We start from the raw sequence: 14,536 nt of genomic DNA, 5'->3' as shown, positions 1-14,536 counted from the left end.
GGCCGTCAATCTCGCGCCCGTAGCCGCCCAGTGGCCCGAGCGGTGGGCCGGGAGTCAGCTCAGGTGCCTCGCCCAATCGCGGAGCTCGGGGACGCCGGCCGCACAAGCACCGCCTCTGATTGGTCCCCTATCGCAATATGTCGCCTGGGGGCGGCGGGGGGGGGCTGCGGAGTCGTCCAGCGCGCGAGCGGGATTGGCTGGAGGCCTGCCGCGCCGGCGTCTTCGGGTGCCCAGGAGAGCCCGCAGGTGAGCGGGTCGTCTGCCCTGGTGGGGGTGCGCTGTTGGGAGCGGGATGCTCCCTCGGGTGTGGAGATGGACTAGCGCTCTGGTGAGGTGGGGGCGGTGGAGAGGGGCCCGCGCAGCTGTAGCGAAGGTCCAGCTCGCAGGTGAGCAGCTGCCGGCGCTCAGGTGAGGAGGGACAGGTGTGGGGATGCTCCTTGGCCCACCCTGTTACCCTAGGTAATGACCCTCTCCTGCTACGACTTGGTGAACCTCCTTTCAGCCGAATTGTGAATACTGCTATTTATTCTCTCAAGAAATATGTGGGTTGTATGGCCGGAGTGAGGAATTTGGGAAGCTTGGGGACAGAAAGGCCAGGGGTGGCTTGGACAGCCCCAAGCCCTGGAAGACCACCAGGTGGGTGGCAGTGGCAGTGCTGAGGATGGGCACTAGTTCCACCTGCAGGACTTCTTTTCTCCTAACAATCGGGATGGTTTGTAGAGTGGAAGTCAGGAATAACCAGTGTCTGACTCTTGGGATCGCTTCCGACACAACCCTTCCCTGCAGTTGCTGCAAGTAGGAGATCTACAACCCACACACCGCGAGCCAAGCACAGGCGTGCCCCAGTGGAACCCGGTTGCAAAAGGATTTGGGGAAAGAAAGGAGAGAGAGTGCATGTGTGTTAGGTGATAAATAATTGGTGGGAACATATACACCAAAGTTTAATGATGCCTGGGGGATGGATTGGAAGGAGAAAGAGGTATTTCTTTCTTTTTTTTTCCTTCTTCTATGTTTGACTTATACTCTTACACAGTGAGTGTATATCGTGTGACTTGTGAGAAGCAGAAACCTTGTAACTTCCATCAAAACAGGAGTTTACCCTTGAGAATCAGGGAGCAGGGCCTGTGGGCACTTCCTCCATATAGAGCTCATGCCCATGTCTGAGCCTCAGAGGCTGTCAGTCCGGTGCAGGGACCCAGCCGCTCTAGGTGAGTGCAGAGCCTGAAGGGACGGCTCATGGGGAGCACCCTGACACTGAGCAGGTGTGGCTTGAGAATCTCATGTGGGACCCACGGAGGATCACCAGCCTCTTCGGGTGGATGAGTGGGAAAAGGTACAGGCAAACCCAAGGATCACCCCCAAACCTGCCTCACCACGCCTTGGGTATGGAGTCAGGGTGCCCATGACCTCACTGACTCCTTAGAGACACAAGTGTTCCCAGATTTGTTGTAAGTTTTCATTATTGTAGGAGAGAGAGAGCAAAGCCAGACGCTGAGCGTCCCACGCCGTTTCAGGCCTTGGCGTGCGACTCTCCCAGTAGCTGTGCCAGTGGAACTCTCTGTACCTTGCCCTCTGTCCCAACACACAGGGGCGTGTCCTTCTTCACCCATGCCCAGGGCCCTGTGTGAGGCCTCATTTCTGGTCTGGTCTCCTGTTGGTCGTTATTAGTTGTTCCCAGGGCACTGCTCGTCCCCGCAGCCCTCTGAATATCTCCCAGGGTGAGTACTTGCACTCGCGGGGCCAGTGGCCTCACACAGGAGGGCTCCCACCCCTCATCCACCCGGGTCGAGCCTTTCTCTTTCATTTTGAAACCCGATTTGGGGCATGCCTGTGTCTACCACTCTGAGACTAGTGCACTGCTAAATTGGACCTCTTGTTCTTCCCATGATGCTTCAACCAAATAACCGTGTTCCCGTATGGCAGGTCCCCAGAGCGGTGCCCAGCTCAGGCCTTGGGACCTTCTCTCACCATCAGATGTTACTCCACCCCCACCCCCTGCCCCCATGTGTCACAGCAGGCAGAGGTCCCTAGACCCAGCTGGGCTGCAATCCCCAGGGTCTGTTAGCAGGAGCAGTTCCACCCTCCAGGTAGGTGTGAGAGTTCATGTCCAGTGGGCCCTTGGCACTGGGTGAGGGCTAAATGAGTAGTGACAGACAGGGGGTGTCACCAACAGAGCTCTGGTTTCAGCACCTGTCCATCCTCCATCTAGAGGTGGAGTCTGACTCTCCTCTCCCTGAGTGACAGTGAGCCTGTGGCCAATCGGATTTGGTGGGAGTGATGTCACAGGTCCTCCCAGCCACTCAGAAGAGGCAGCCTCCTTCTGCCTTACTTCCTGGTAAACGCAGGGCCTGAGGCCACCTTGCTGTGGGGAACCCCGTCGGCCTGCACTGGAGACCCCTGGAAGCTAAGCGCTGGCTGCAGATGGCTGGCTACAGGGGCCTCCGCCAAGGCCTGCTGCTCAGACTCCTGACCTGCAGAAACTATGAGCAGATGAAGAAGATCTGTGGTTTTCTGTGGCACTGGGGCCTGAACCAGGGGTGCCCTACCACTGGCCGGCATCCCTAGGTCTTTGTATTATCCATTTGAGACAGGGTCTCGCTAAGTTTGCCGAGGCTGGCCTCAACTGAGGTCCTCCTGCCTTAGCCTCCAGCATCACTAGGATGACCAGTGTGTGCCCTTGCACTTCACAAAGATTTGTTGTTTGAAGCCAATGAGCTCAGGGCTCATGTGCTTTGCAGTTGATACCAGAATGCTCTGTGCTGGCACCCCAGGTCTTTGGAGCCGGCTGATTTTGTAGCTGCTTCTGCCAGTCTCACCTGGAGGAGCTGCCCCCAACCCTGGCTGCTGCTGATAGTGAGGGTGAAGGCTGACTCTCAGGTGGACACTCGGGAGTCCACTGTGGCCCTGAGCCCCTGGCACCCATGATCCCATTCACTTCTCACTTAACAAAGTGGGAGACGTGGCTACTTTGCAGAAGAGGGAGCTGAGGCTTAGCAGACCTCGGTAAGGGTTGAGTCACCCACCTCGAGGTGTTCAGGTGGGGACATGTTAGCCATGGGGGCTGGGCGCACTGAGAGCTGTCAGCCTCGGATGGGGGCCATGGGGCCAGCCACCACCTGCCCTGCTGTGGTGACCCTCAGGATGCCAGAAAGCCACCGCGGGCGGAGTCATCCCAGGCCCCGAGGAGCCGAGTTCTCAGGCTGGTGTCGTGGGACTCAGAAACCCGTCTAGGGGCTGAGAGGGCTGCCCGAGAGACCCGTCCCTCTCCCTGCCTCCTCTGTGCCCACGTGTGTGAGGGGAATCCTGAGATTCCTAAAGAAAGTTGCAGGCAAGAGATGTCAGCGGGCAGAGGTGGGGGAGCTCCTGGGACCCTGCTTCAGGCTAAACCTATACGGAAAAAGGAAAGGCCCGGCCCTCCTCCCTCCCCGCGCTGAGGACCCCCCAGCGGGCCGGACCCCGTTCTGCCTTTGGAACCCACCCACAAGCAGCAGCAGAAACCTCTGGACCCTCCCTCTGCCCCAGGACTAGCCGTTTCTTGTGGCCTGCCCCTGTGTCCAGCCAGCCGCAGCTATATACGATTTGCTGCCTTTCCCAAAAATCCATAACGGATGCCCTGGACCCTTGGGTCTGGTGGACGTTTTCCTGACTGCTGTCTGGCCATGTCACAGGTGGATTCAGGAATTTGTCCCAGGAATGGCCCTTGGCCTTTGGCCAGCCTCTGTAATGGAGCCGTGAGTCCTTTATTCCGGAGGACCCGAGTCTCCACGGTTTGGTTGAACACGCTGGACGCTAAACCCCCTTTATCCGTCTCTAAGGGCCACCACCACAGAGCCCCAGGAGCACGGGCTTCGATGCCATAGGACTCCATGAAGGTCACTGAATCCCGCAGCCCAGGTCCCCCTGTGGCTTCTAGAGTGTGCCCATGGAATATGCGAGTTTCAGGTGGCTGATGTCCTGGGGGGGGTTTGGTGGACGGAGCTGCTGGCCGGCCCTGCACACGAGTGTCCCGTGTGAGGTGCGTTTCCAGGCAGTGTGGGCTCGAAGACCTGCGGACCTCCCACGCTTTAGTCCCTACAACCTCCACCAGATGCCGAGCCAGGCAGAGGAGTCGGTGGGGACGGGCCTGAGTAGCCCCTGCCGTGCTCCAGCGTGGAACTGAGTGCTCTCCCTCGACCCTGCCGGTCGCCTCCCTGTGGTTCTGACATCTCTGTCTTGCCTGCAGGGCTGCACTCGGCTGCTGAAGGATCAAGCAGGTCTTGAAACCACGGAGCCTGAGCCGCTAAAGGCCAGTCCAAGAAGGAAACCTTCAATCTGAAGCCGCTGGGCCAGAGGCGGAAGGTAGCGTGCGGCTCACGGCCCTCGAGCGAGCGCGGGAATAGGCAGAGGCTTTGAAAACGCGAGAACCAACTGGGAGACCCGCTGAGGGCTCTCAGCTGCTGCCTGGGCTTCTCAGGAGTCCCCTCGACCCCTCCGCCCTCTCCTCCCAGTGAGGCTGATGCCCAAGTGTCTATGACAGCATTCAGTGCCCAGGACAGCAGGTGACTTGGGTACTGAACTCTGAGCCAGCTGAACGCATTTACCTGGTTTTGTTTTACTCCAGGGAGACTTGCTTTTCCTTCTTGGTAACATCGTCCCTTGGCTTTTCACCTGGTTCTCAAGTTGAGGGTCTCTTTCCCTCAGTGACTTTCTGGCATGTGAGATAATCAGAAGGTAGTGCAGTGCCAGGCTTTGTCTCCAGGAAGACGCCAGTCCCTCTGTGGACCCTTCCACGAGGCAGAGGTGCGTGGGGGCCCTTGGGTTTCACGTGGATTGGCGTGAATACTGGAGATCAGAGGCGGGCGCTGACTTGGTGGGCTTTGGCTGGGAATGGGGCAGGACTGTCCATCAAAGCTGTTCTCCTGCGAGATGAAAACGCCTTCCAACGTGGAAGTTTTATTTATGTGTTTGTTGGTACTGGGATTGAACCTCTCAGCCACATCCCCAGCCCTTTTTATTTATGTTATTTATTTTTCTCAAACTTGGGACCTTCCTGCCTCAGCCTCCAAAGTCGCTAGGGTTACAGGTGTGTGCCACTGCGCCTGCACCATGGAAGTTTTTTGGATGAATGTAAATTTTTAAAAAGTAATTCATGGTCACTCTTGAGAAAGAAATCAGTGTTAAAAGCTTTAACAGAGAGAAGAGACAGCCCTGTGTGGCATCCCACAGGCCACTCACTTGTCCCAGCAAGCACCTTGCATTCTCTTTCCTGTTTTTGTGTTGTTTGTACCTGCTCATGGTGGGGGGGGGCGGGTAATTTGCTTCAACCCCTCCCAGCTTCACAGATTTCCTTCGACACATCCAGTAGCTAATTAGGCTACATCGCTGTGGTGGAACTAATATCATTTTATTGTTGAACCAAGTAATGTTCTGCTTTAGAATGTTTTCTGTTGCTATAACTAAATACCACAGGCAGAGTGATTTATAAAGAATAAAGGTTTATCGAGCTTATATTCCTATAAGCTGGGAAGTTCAAGATTGGGTAACTGTCAGGTGAGGGCCTTCTTACTGGTGGGGATTCTGCAGAGTCCAGAGGTGGCACGAGGAATCAATCACATGTGAGACAGAACTCCTATCCAAGGTCTTTCCTCTCCTTTTAAAGCCACAGTTCCATCATATTAGGCCTTTACTCTTGTTGCCCCATGTAGCTTTGCTCCTCTGTGAAAGGTCTCGCCTCTAAATCTCATGGTAGTTTCCACCTTCTTAGTAGCTCACAATGAGAATTAAATTTCAACGTGAGATTCCATGTGACTCAAACTGCAACATGCACTATATTATGGTTTGGTCTCTTTTTCTTCCATTGTTTGGCTTTCTATTTTTCCTGGGGTTAGTGATCGCCTCATTTTGTGCACTTGCTAAGTTTTTTATGCATCTACCATTAATTTTTTTTCCTGAACGTTCTGATGTAACTGTCATTACCGGCACTAATTCTTCTACACACCCGAACACAGCAGAATCGATGGTCTTCATTTCCTTCTTCCTGAGCCATTTGTCTTACACGTGTGGGTGGTTTCTGCACTCCTGCTCTGTAGCTGTTGTCCTGGATTGCCCTTCCACTGAGCGATTCTCTAGATCCCCAGGCTCTGGATAACCTCAGATAGAATTCTAGATGGAGAGAAAATTTCCCTTGGAATTTTAGAGTGTCTCATTGTTGTCTTCTGCGATCTGTTTGCTGTTGAGAAGTCCAAGGCTCCGTGGTTCTTGACCAGGTTTTCTGAGTGCTTTTTTTTGATTCCAGGGATTGAATTCCAGGGCGCTTAACCACTGAGCCACATCCCTAGCCGCCCCACCCCTCGCCTTTTTTTTTAAGAATATTTTTTCAGTTGTTGATAGACCTTTATTTTTATTTATTTATATGTGGTGCTGAGAATCGAACTCAGTGCCTCACATATGCCAGGCAAACGCGCTACCACTGAGCCCCAGCCCCCCCAGCCCGTTTTTGTATTTTATTTAGAGACAGGGACTTGCTGAGTTGCTTAAGGCCTCACTAAGTTGCTGAGGCTGGCTTTGAACTCATGATCCTCCTGCCTCAGCCTCCCAAGCTGCTAGGATTACAGGCGTGCACCACCGTGCCCAGCTTTCCGAGCACTTTTAAGATGTGTTGGAATTGGGGGCATCACCGCTTTCCCCAGGCAGTGGGACCTGGAGAAACAGTTTCCTCCCTTCTGTCTGTAGGACACTGCGCTGTGCTCTCTGGCTCCTGGCGGGGAGATGGACAGGCACGGATGCCTGCCTGGGGAGGCTGCCTCGTAACAAGGGAGACGGGAGGCCTGGGGGGAGGGCCTTGAGCCCGGACGCTGCCTGTCCCACCGGGAACCTGCTGTCAGGAAGGAGGTGCGGAAGGGGGCCAAGCACGGGTGGCCCGCGAGCCCTGCCCGTGCTCCTGGCAGAGCGGGGTCTGCCCTCGGGGACCGCCTGAGCAGGACGTCTTTCTTCCCCGCAGGACCCGATGGCTGCAAAATCCCAGCCCAGCGCTCCCCAGCCCGGGAGTCCCGGCCGCGTCACCAACGGCAAGGCAGCGTCTCAAGGCCAGTGGGGCCGCGCCTGGTGAGGTCTCCCCCGTCCTCTCAGAGGTTTCCACCTGGGGCTGTGGCGCCCCCGTGGGGACCCTTGGCCTGAGACGCTTCGCCCTCAGCCCAGGGGTGAAGTAAGGGCTGGAGCAGGGGAGGAGGCCCATCTCGGTGACCATCCCTTTTCCACGATGCTTGGCACCGTGGGGGCTTGCGACTGGTGCTCTGGAGGTTGGGATATCTGCATGTGGGTACCGAGGTGCTGGGCCCGAGCGTCACGCGTGCTGCATGGCCCCTCGTACCCATGACCGCAGGTGACTTGGCACAGTACTTGTAACACCTGCACTGTGAGCCGACTGGCCACGTGAGCCAGGTGTGGACCTTTTCACTTGGCACCATGTGCACCCTCTGAGTTCCAGCTTCTGGTCACTTTGGGCTTGGATGGGGATGTCAACCCCTGTCGCCTCCTGCACAGCAGCAGGGCCCTGCGTGCCCTTGGTGGCCTGCCATGGTGCCCGGGGTCTCGTTTCTCAGTGTGAGCCCCAGGATGGGGGTGGAGCGTCCTCCCTGGCCTGGGACAGGGCAGGTCTCGGGGGCCATGAAGGGCCCTGGGCTCCGTGGGTGCCCTCGGCCCTGCCCATCTCCGAGGAGCGCGCCCCAGCGGCGGGAGGGCTGCAGAGCTGGAGCCTTGTCACCAGCGGCTGGCTGGCTCGGGCAGGGTGCACACGGCGGCCCAGGGAGGCGGCCTGCTGACCGCCGGCCTCCCGCAGGGAGGTGGACTGGTTCTCCCTGGCCAGCGTTGTGTTCCTGCTGCTCTTTGCGCCCTTCATTGTGTACTACTTCATCATGGCGTGCGACCAGTACAGCTGCTCGCTGACCGCGCCCCTGCTGGACATCGCCGCCGGCCGTGCTAGCCTGGCAGACATCTGGGCCAAGACCCCGCCGGTGACCACGAGAGCTGCCCTGCTCTACACCTCGTGGGTGGCCTTCCAGGTCAGACCCTGCCTGGGGTCGGTGCAGGGGTCATGCTCTCCTGCCTCTGACTGGGATGTGGGGTCCTGAGTCGGGGGACAGTCACATTCCTGGGACGCCACAGGGCATGGTGGAGACGCGGGGCAGGGGCGTCTGTTGGCTCAGGAGTGTGCCAGCCGGCAGTGATATGCAGAGCGCACAGCAAGGCCAGTGGAGGGCTGGCCAGACCACAGGAGGGACTGTCCCAGCCCCCAGTGGACGCTATAGAGCAGGAGGCACTGCTGGCAAGGCCAGGCCAGTGTTTCCCAACACGTCCCCTCCGTCCTGCTCAAGGATGTCCTTGGCTCTGTTGTGATGGCGCTGGCCTCCAATCCAGGAGGCCACCAGGAAGGGTGGCTTCCCAGGCCACGTCCTCAGCCCTTTTTGTTTTTTATTTCAGACAGGGCCTGGCTAAGTTGCTTAGGGCCTTGCCAAGTTGCTGAGGCTGACCTTGAACGTGCCATCCTCCTGCCTCAGCCTCCTGAGCCCCCATAAGGGGACTAGGAAGGACCAGAGTGTCCCCGGGGCAGCTGGGCTGTCAGGGTGTCTGTGGCGCATTCCAGGGTGGGTGCTGGTTCGGCAACCTCTGCTTGGCCTGCAGCTGGAGCTCCCGGGAGCGAGGGCTCTTGTGGAGTAGACGCTGTTGAGTGGGGCACCGCCCAGGTCCCAGGGCTGCCCTGCTGGTGACGCAGCAGTGGACCGCCCCATCATGCTGTGGGCTGCCGGTCACTGGGCTGGGCGCTGTGTCTCCCAGGTGCTCCTGTACACGATGCTTCCCGACTTCTGCCACAGGTTCCTGCCAGGCTACGTGGGAGGAGTGCAAGAAGGGGCCGTGACCCCGGCAGGTACCCCCGTCCACCTGCCCACACCCTGGGCCCTGCCCGGGCCAGTGGCGTCCAGGCGCTGGCTTGCCCTGTGCCTCCATGTCCCGGGCTGGCCCTCCCAAGCCAAATCTGTCCCCAAGACCACTCATGAGGAGAATGAGTTTACTGGGAACTTTCCACAGCGCCGGGCTTCCAGGCAGAGGAGGGCAGCCGTTGTCCCCATGTGAGGCTGAAGTCCCTTCCTCAGTCAGGAGGGGCTCCTGGCCCCCACTGTCTGCCCGTCCCAGGGCAGATGGATGGAGCAGCCTCCTAACTCAAACCCTGACCGTCCTGACCCCACCCACCTCAGTCTGGCTTCAGGCTGCACGTGGGCAGGTGGTTTGGACGTCCTCCCTGTCTCTGCCCACAGAGCTCCCTGCCTGGGGGGAGGCTGGCGGGCTCCGGGCACTCACAAGGGGAGCCTGGGACCCATGGGACAACCCTACTCTGCGCCTGTTGCCCCTCCTGACAAACCCCAGGCCCACGACTCGGTTGTGGCCAGTGAAGGAGAATCGGCCAAGGGAGAGGGCTGGCCTCCCTCCCTTCTGCAGTCTGAGGGGTGCTGCTGGCCATTCGGCTGGTGAACCTGGAAGTAGCTTCCTCTGGGATGGGACCCAGGTTCCCTGGACAGGGGACCCAGGGAGCAAGTAGGGCCTCGACCAGGCAGGGACAGGCAGCCAAGCGACTGGTGCAGGTCAGGAAAGGCTGCGACGTGTCTCGCCCTCCCCCGCAGGCGCCGTGAACAAGTACCAGGTCAACGGCCTGCAGGCCTGGCTCATAACGCATCTCCTCTGGTTTGCCAACTCTCACCTCCTGTCCTGGTTCTCCCCCACCATCATCTTTGACAACTGGATACCGCTGCTCTGGTGCGCCAACTTCCTGGGCTACACTGTCTCCACGTTCGCCATGATCAAGGGCTACTTCTTCCCCACTAATGCCGAGGACTGGTATGTTCCCTAGGAGCTGGTCAGACCCAAAGTGGGCGGGGAATGCCTCCACCCTGCCTGTTTCTACTGCCCTCGGGTAGGAGGTCATGGCGCCCGAGGACTGAGACTCCTGGTGGGGGGCGGTGGGCGGGAGTCCTGTGACTCTGGGGAACGTCCTTTCTCAACGTCTGGTGCTCTCTCGCGCCTTGAGAAGAGAGTGGCTGAGTCATCATTTATAGGGTCGTCAGGGAGCAGGGACACCAGAGACCACTTCTCTGGGAGCAAGGACAGACTATTGCCCATGTCTGGACTGCCTGGGGCACCTGAAGTGTTCTTAGGGAAGTCGTATCTCAGCAGCTTGAGGTAACTGCTTCCTTGCTGGTTGTATCCATTCCCAAGGAAGCTTCTCATTGCCCACCCATCCATCTATGCATCCGTCATCCACCCTTCTCTCCACTCACTCACCCATCTATCATTCATTCATGTGTTCACCCATCCATCCATCCATCTACAATACATCCATCTACCCATTCATCCATCCACCCACCCAACCATCCGTCCACCCACCCATCCATCCATCATCCACCCATCTACACATACATCCATCATCTACCCATCTATCTGCCTTCCTATATGTCCACCTACCCATTTATCCATCTTTTCGTCAATAGATGTTTGGTAGGCACTTCTTGTAGACACTCTAAATAGCGGGGCTCACAGTTTAGTCTGGGGATCCAGCAAAACAAAGTGTATTCCATTAATTGTTACATTTAGGCTCTTGGAAGTATCTCTGGATGATGGTGATTTTTTTTTTTGTTGTTAGTTTTTGGTGATCTGTTTTATAAAGTGTGTTATCGCTGGCCTCCCGCGGCTCCCAGAGGTCACTATGTGCTTTATAATCATCACCTGCTGTAACAGCCCAACTGAGGGAACTGGACGTGAAAACTTGGTGTTCTGATTAATCCCTGTTTGTGCGCAGCAGGGTTCGCGTGTGGGTTGTGTGGCTCATTCTCTGCCCCCTGCCTGAGGCTGGGCTGTGGGTCAGGGACCAAGGTCACACATGGCTGTGGATCTTGTGCAGCAAGGGAGACCCCTGGGACCCAGGCTCTGGCTCTCCTTGTCTACGGGTCACAGTTTACACTGTCACTTTCCCTGGGGCCCCAGGTCTGCTGTGTGCTGTGTGCTGTGTGCAGAGTGAAGTCTTGGCTGGACTGGTGTGCAGCTCCCCCGTGCCTGCATCAGGGCATGGCGGTGAGGGCAAGGAGGACCCAGGAGCTCCCGCAGGGGACGTCTCTGCTGGGCCACTGCTCGTGGAGTGATGGCAAAAGAGGGTGCCAGGCTTGGGCAGGAACCTCAGTGTCCCAAGGCTCTGTGTGGCTCTGGGTGGCCCATGCCAGGGTGTCACCTAGGCCACTCATTAACCCACCACCACCAGCACCCCCCACAACAGCGAGGTGCGGTCGGTGCGTGAGGCCTGTGGTGAGCGCGTCCTTCATCTGTTTTCAGCAAGTTCACAGGCAACTTCTTCTACAACTACATGATGGGCATCGAGTTCAACCCCCGCCTCGGGAAGTGGTTTGACTTCAAGCTGTTCTTCAACGGACGCCCCGGGATTGTGGCCTGGACCCTCATCAACCTGTCCTTTGCAGCTAAGCAGCAGGAACTCTACGGCCAGGTGACCAACTCCATGGTCCTGGTCAATGTCCTGCAGGTGAGGCCCACAGGGACGAGGGCCAGAGCTCTGACCCTGCCCAGAAGCCAGAGTCCCCTCCCAGGGCGTGGCCGGGAGCCCTTCCTTCTGAGCACCGTGGCCCCTCCTCGTCCCCTCCTGGGCTCAGACCCTGTGACAGGGACCTCCCCCACCCCAGCATGGCAGGAAGAGCCGGCAGTGCTGTTGCGGGGTTCTCCGCGGCCACCCAGGCCACCTGGTCTGGCGTTGGGGTGGCGGCGGCCAACGCGCTCCTGTCCTGCAGGCCATGTACGTGCTTGACTTCTTCTGGAACGAGACCTGGTACCTGAAGACCATTGACATCTGCCACGACCACTTCGGCTGGTACCTGGGCTGGGGCGACTGCGTCTGGCTGCCGTACCTGTACACGCTGCAGGTGAGGAGTGGCGGCGGTGGCCAGCCTCTCGGGACTCGGGGCTACCCCCAGGGCCCTGTGCCGCGCCCAGGCACCCAGGGCCGACCCTGAGCACACACACTGCACCAAGTGCCGAGGTGTCTGTCCCTGGGGGGCCACTGAAGTTGTCCCCGCTCCTAGGAAGAAGGGAAGGTGCTGTGTTCTGTGGCTCCCCGACTTATGATGGGGTCCTGTCCTGAACATCCCGCCCTGCGTGGAGAATACCAGATCAAAAGTGCACTCTGAGGCAGTGGGGGACGCGCGAGGCCAGCAGCCACGCCACAGTCCCAGGCCTGCTCCAGGGCTGTGCAGGAGTGGGGAGCCACAGCGTGGATCGTCCTCTGGGACCAGCTGGGAGGTGGGGTCAAAGCCGGTCACAGGGCGGTGATGGCAGGTGTCTGGGTGGCCTGCCGCCCGTGCCAGGGCCCCGAGGAAATAGCTGCTCCTGGCAGAGGGTGGGGTGAGGGTAAAGGCCCTGGCATCGTGGTGACTGCAAGTCTGCCAGGGCCTGGCAGCCCACCAGGACCTGCTCCTCCACTTGGCTGGCTGCCGGCTCGCCGGATCTGGGACTGGCTCCATTTCCAGGTGCTAAACTGTGGGAGCGCCGTTCTCCTCGGGGACTGGGCCTTGATTAGTGGCTTGAGGCCAGCACAGCCCTCTGGGTAGGTGCTGTGTCCAGTCAGTGCAGGACCAGGGCCATCCCGAGGCCTGCTCCTGCCCATGTCTGGGAGGCGCTGCTCACCCATCCCTCGGGCCCCCCGCAGGGCCTGTACCTGGTCTACCACCCCGTGCAGCTGTCCACCCACCACGCCGTGGCTGTCCTGCTGCTGGGCTTGCTGGGCTACTACATTTTCCGGATGGCCAACCATCAGAAGGACCTGTTCCGCCGGACGGATGGACGCTGCCTCATCTGGGGCCGGAAGCCCAAGGCCATCGAGTGCGTGTACACGTCGGCAGATGGGCAGAAGCACCGCAGCAAGCTGCTGGTGTCGGGCTTCTGGGGCGTGGCCCGCCACTTCAACTACACGGGCGACCTGATGGGCAGCCTGGCCTACTGCCTGGCCTGTGGCGGCGGCCACCTGCTGCCCTACTTCTACATCATCTACATGACCATCCTGCTCACCCACCGCTGCCTCCGGGACGAGCACCGCTGTGCCAGCAAGTACGGCCGCGACTGGCAGCGCTACACCGCCGCCGTGCCCTACCGCCTGCTGCCCGGGCTCTTCTAGGGCCCAGGAGCTCCGGGGCCGTGACGAGCGCTGAGCCCGGCTGGTGGGGCTGGCGTCCCAGCCCTCTCCGGGAGCCCAGCACCCTCACCTGGAGACACAGCGCCCGGCATTGTGCCAGGGGGTTCTGGGTTCACCGCTGCCTCCTGCCAGCAGGCCGCTGGCGCCCTCTGGTCTGCCCCCAGGGCAGGAGGGACGGCCCTTTGTAACTGTTCACGTGGGAGCCCAGGCTGCCGCTCTGCCCAGAGGAACCCGCAGCTGAAGCCCTTCAGGCCATCTTGTCCCCGAGGCGAGGACGGCTCTGACGCCTGCGAGAGAAAAGTGGGACCAGGAGCTGCACGCAGCAGGCTGCCCACACCCTCCTCACGTCCACTCTGTGGCCATGGGCAGGCCCTGGGGACAGCCCTCCTTCGCCACCTGCACACTGGTAACTGGTCAGCCGAAGGCACCTGCACACTGGTAACTGGTCAGCGGAGGGCCCGAGGGACGCCGCAGAGCCAGGGCGTCTGGTTGGTTTCCTTTTGCTCCTGCTGCACAGCCGCCAGGGGTGTGGCATGGTGTGTGCAGGACCAGCCAGCCCAGCTATGGCCTTTCTGAAATAAGGCCGCGGGCTCCCCATGCCCGGCTCCGGGGAGGTCACCCACCAGCCTCAGCCACCTGCCTGTGGAAGGTGTGTCCAGCTTGCTGCTGACCCTGAGTGGACTCTGGCTCAGAGAGCGCCGTCCCAGGCCTCGCCGTGCCTTCGAGGAGTCCCCGCTCGGGAGGGGCTCCCTCCCAGGGCTTTCCTTACCAGCCCTGTCCCAGACTCAGGGTTTCTGAAAGCTCTCTTCAGACCTGATTCCACAGCACACCTGCTCCTTTTTTATATTAAACGTTCCCTGTTCAAATAAGTCCCGGTGTGCTTTCTGTCCCTGGGTGGCCTCTCCCATCCTAGGACTGTTTCTGGGTGCAGACCCAGCGTAGGTACCCAGCAGGGACTCGGTGAGCCGAGTGCCTCCACGTGGGTGCTCGGCTGGAGGTGGGGCGTCTGCTGCCGTCACCAGTGGAGGAACCACGCTTGGCACTCGTCCCAGCAGGTGGACAGATGTGGGAGGCCGACTAGCGCGTGACCGTGTCTGTCTCCCCTTCTGATCAGTGTGGCGTCATCACTCTGTGATCTGGTTGCCTAGGTAACCCGGACAGTAGCCCCGATCTTCCTACATCCCCACGGTGGAGCTAAGCTCACCTGTTCCTCTGTGGCATTACCCCTAGCCCTGTTGGGGATAGAGTGTTCCCTGGAAACACCTTTGTGTGTCCCCTTCTCTTGCTCTGCCCTTGGGTGTGGCCTTCCTAGATGTCAGT

General features: G+C 59.2%; 1 protein-coding gene across 6 annotated transcripts; it reads left to right on the top strand.

Moving 5' to 3' along the window:
• The first annotated feature begins 104 nt into the window (after positions 1-104).
• Positions 105-14,085, top strand: Dhcr7 (7-dehydrocholesterol reductase). 6 transcript variants are annotated; one of them, XM_048807844.1, is made up of 10 exons: positions 105-246; positions 4,223-4,338; positions 6,712-6,870; positions 6,980-7,083; positions 7,817-8,039; positions 8,812-8,902; positions 9,654-9,867; positions 11,353-11,557; positions 11,820-11,951; positions 12,734-14,085. In XM_048807844.1, exons 4-10 carry the CDS (start codon positions 6,986-6,988, stop codon positions 13,196-13,198), a joined length of 1,428 nt encoding a protein of 475 aa, XP_048663801.1. In that variant the 5' UTR covers positions 105-246; positions 4,223-4,338; positions 6,712-6,870; positions 6,980-6,985; the 3' UTR covers positions 13,199-14,085. The 6 variants fall into 6 exon arrangements, with proteins under 6 accessions (XP_048663801.1, XP_015358791.1, XP_015358795.1 ...); XM_048807845.1 differs by lacking the exon at positions 105-246 and adding an exon at positions 261-408; XM_015503305.2 differs by lacking the exon at positions 6,712-6,870 and having other exon boundaries at positions 106-246.
• The last annotated feature ends 451 nt before the right edge of the window (positions 14,086-14,536 follow it).

The sequence above is a fragment of the Marmota marmota genome, unplaced genomic scaffold, assembly GCF_001458135.2.
Source record: "Marmota marmota marmota unplaced genomic scaffold, marMar, whole genome shotgun sequence".
Taxonomy (NCBI): Eukaryota; Metazoa; Chordata; class Mammalia; order Rodentia; family Sciuridae; genus Marmota; species Marmota marmota.
The sequence above is the reverse complement of the archived record's forward strand: the minus strand, read 5'-3'. Positions and strand labels throughout refer to the sequence as shown.

Excerpts from the sequence above, each read along its gene's own strand:
- Dhcr7 (XM_048807844.1), top strand. The coding sequence starts at position 6,986 with ATGGCTGCAAAATCCCAGCCCAGCGCTCCCCAGCCCGGGAGTCCCGGC. Across the intron at positions 8,040-8,811 it reads CCTCGTGGGTGGCCTTCCAG|GTGCTCCTGTACACGATGCT; the intron begins GTCAGACCCTGC and ends TGTGTCTCCCAG. Across the intron at positions 9,868-11,352 it reads CCCACTAATGCCGAGGACTG|CAAGTTCACAGGCAACTTCT; the intron begins GTATGTTCCCTA and ends ATCTGTTTTCAG.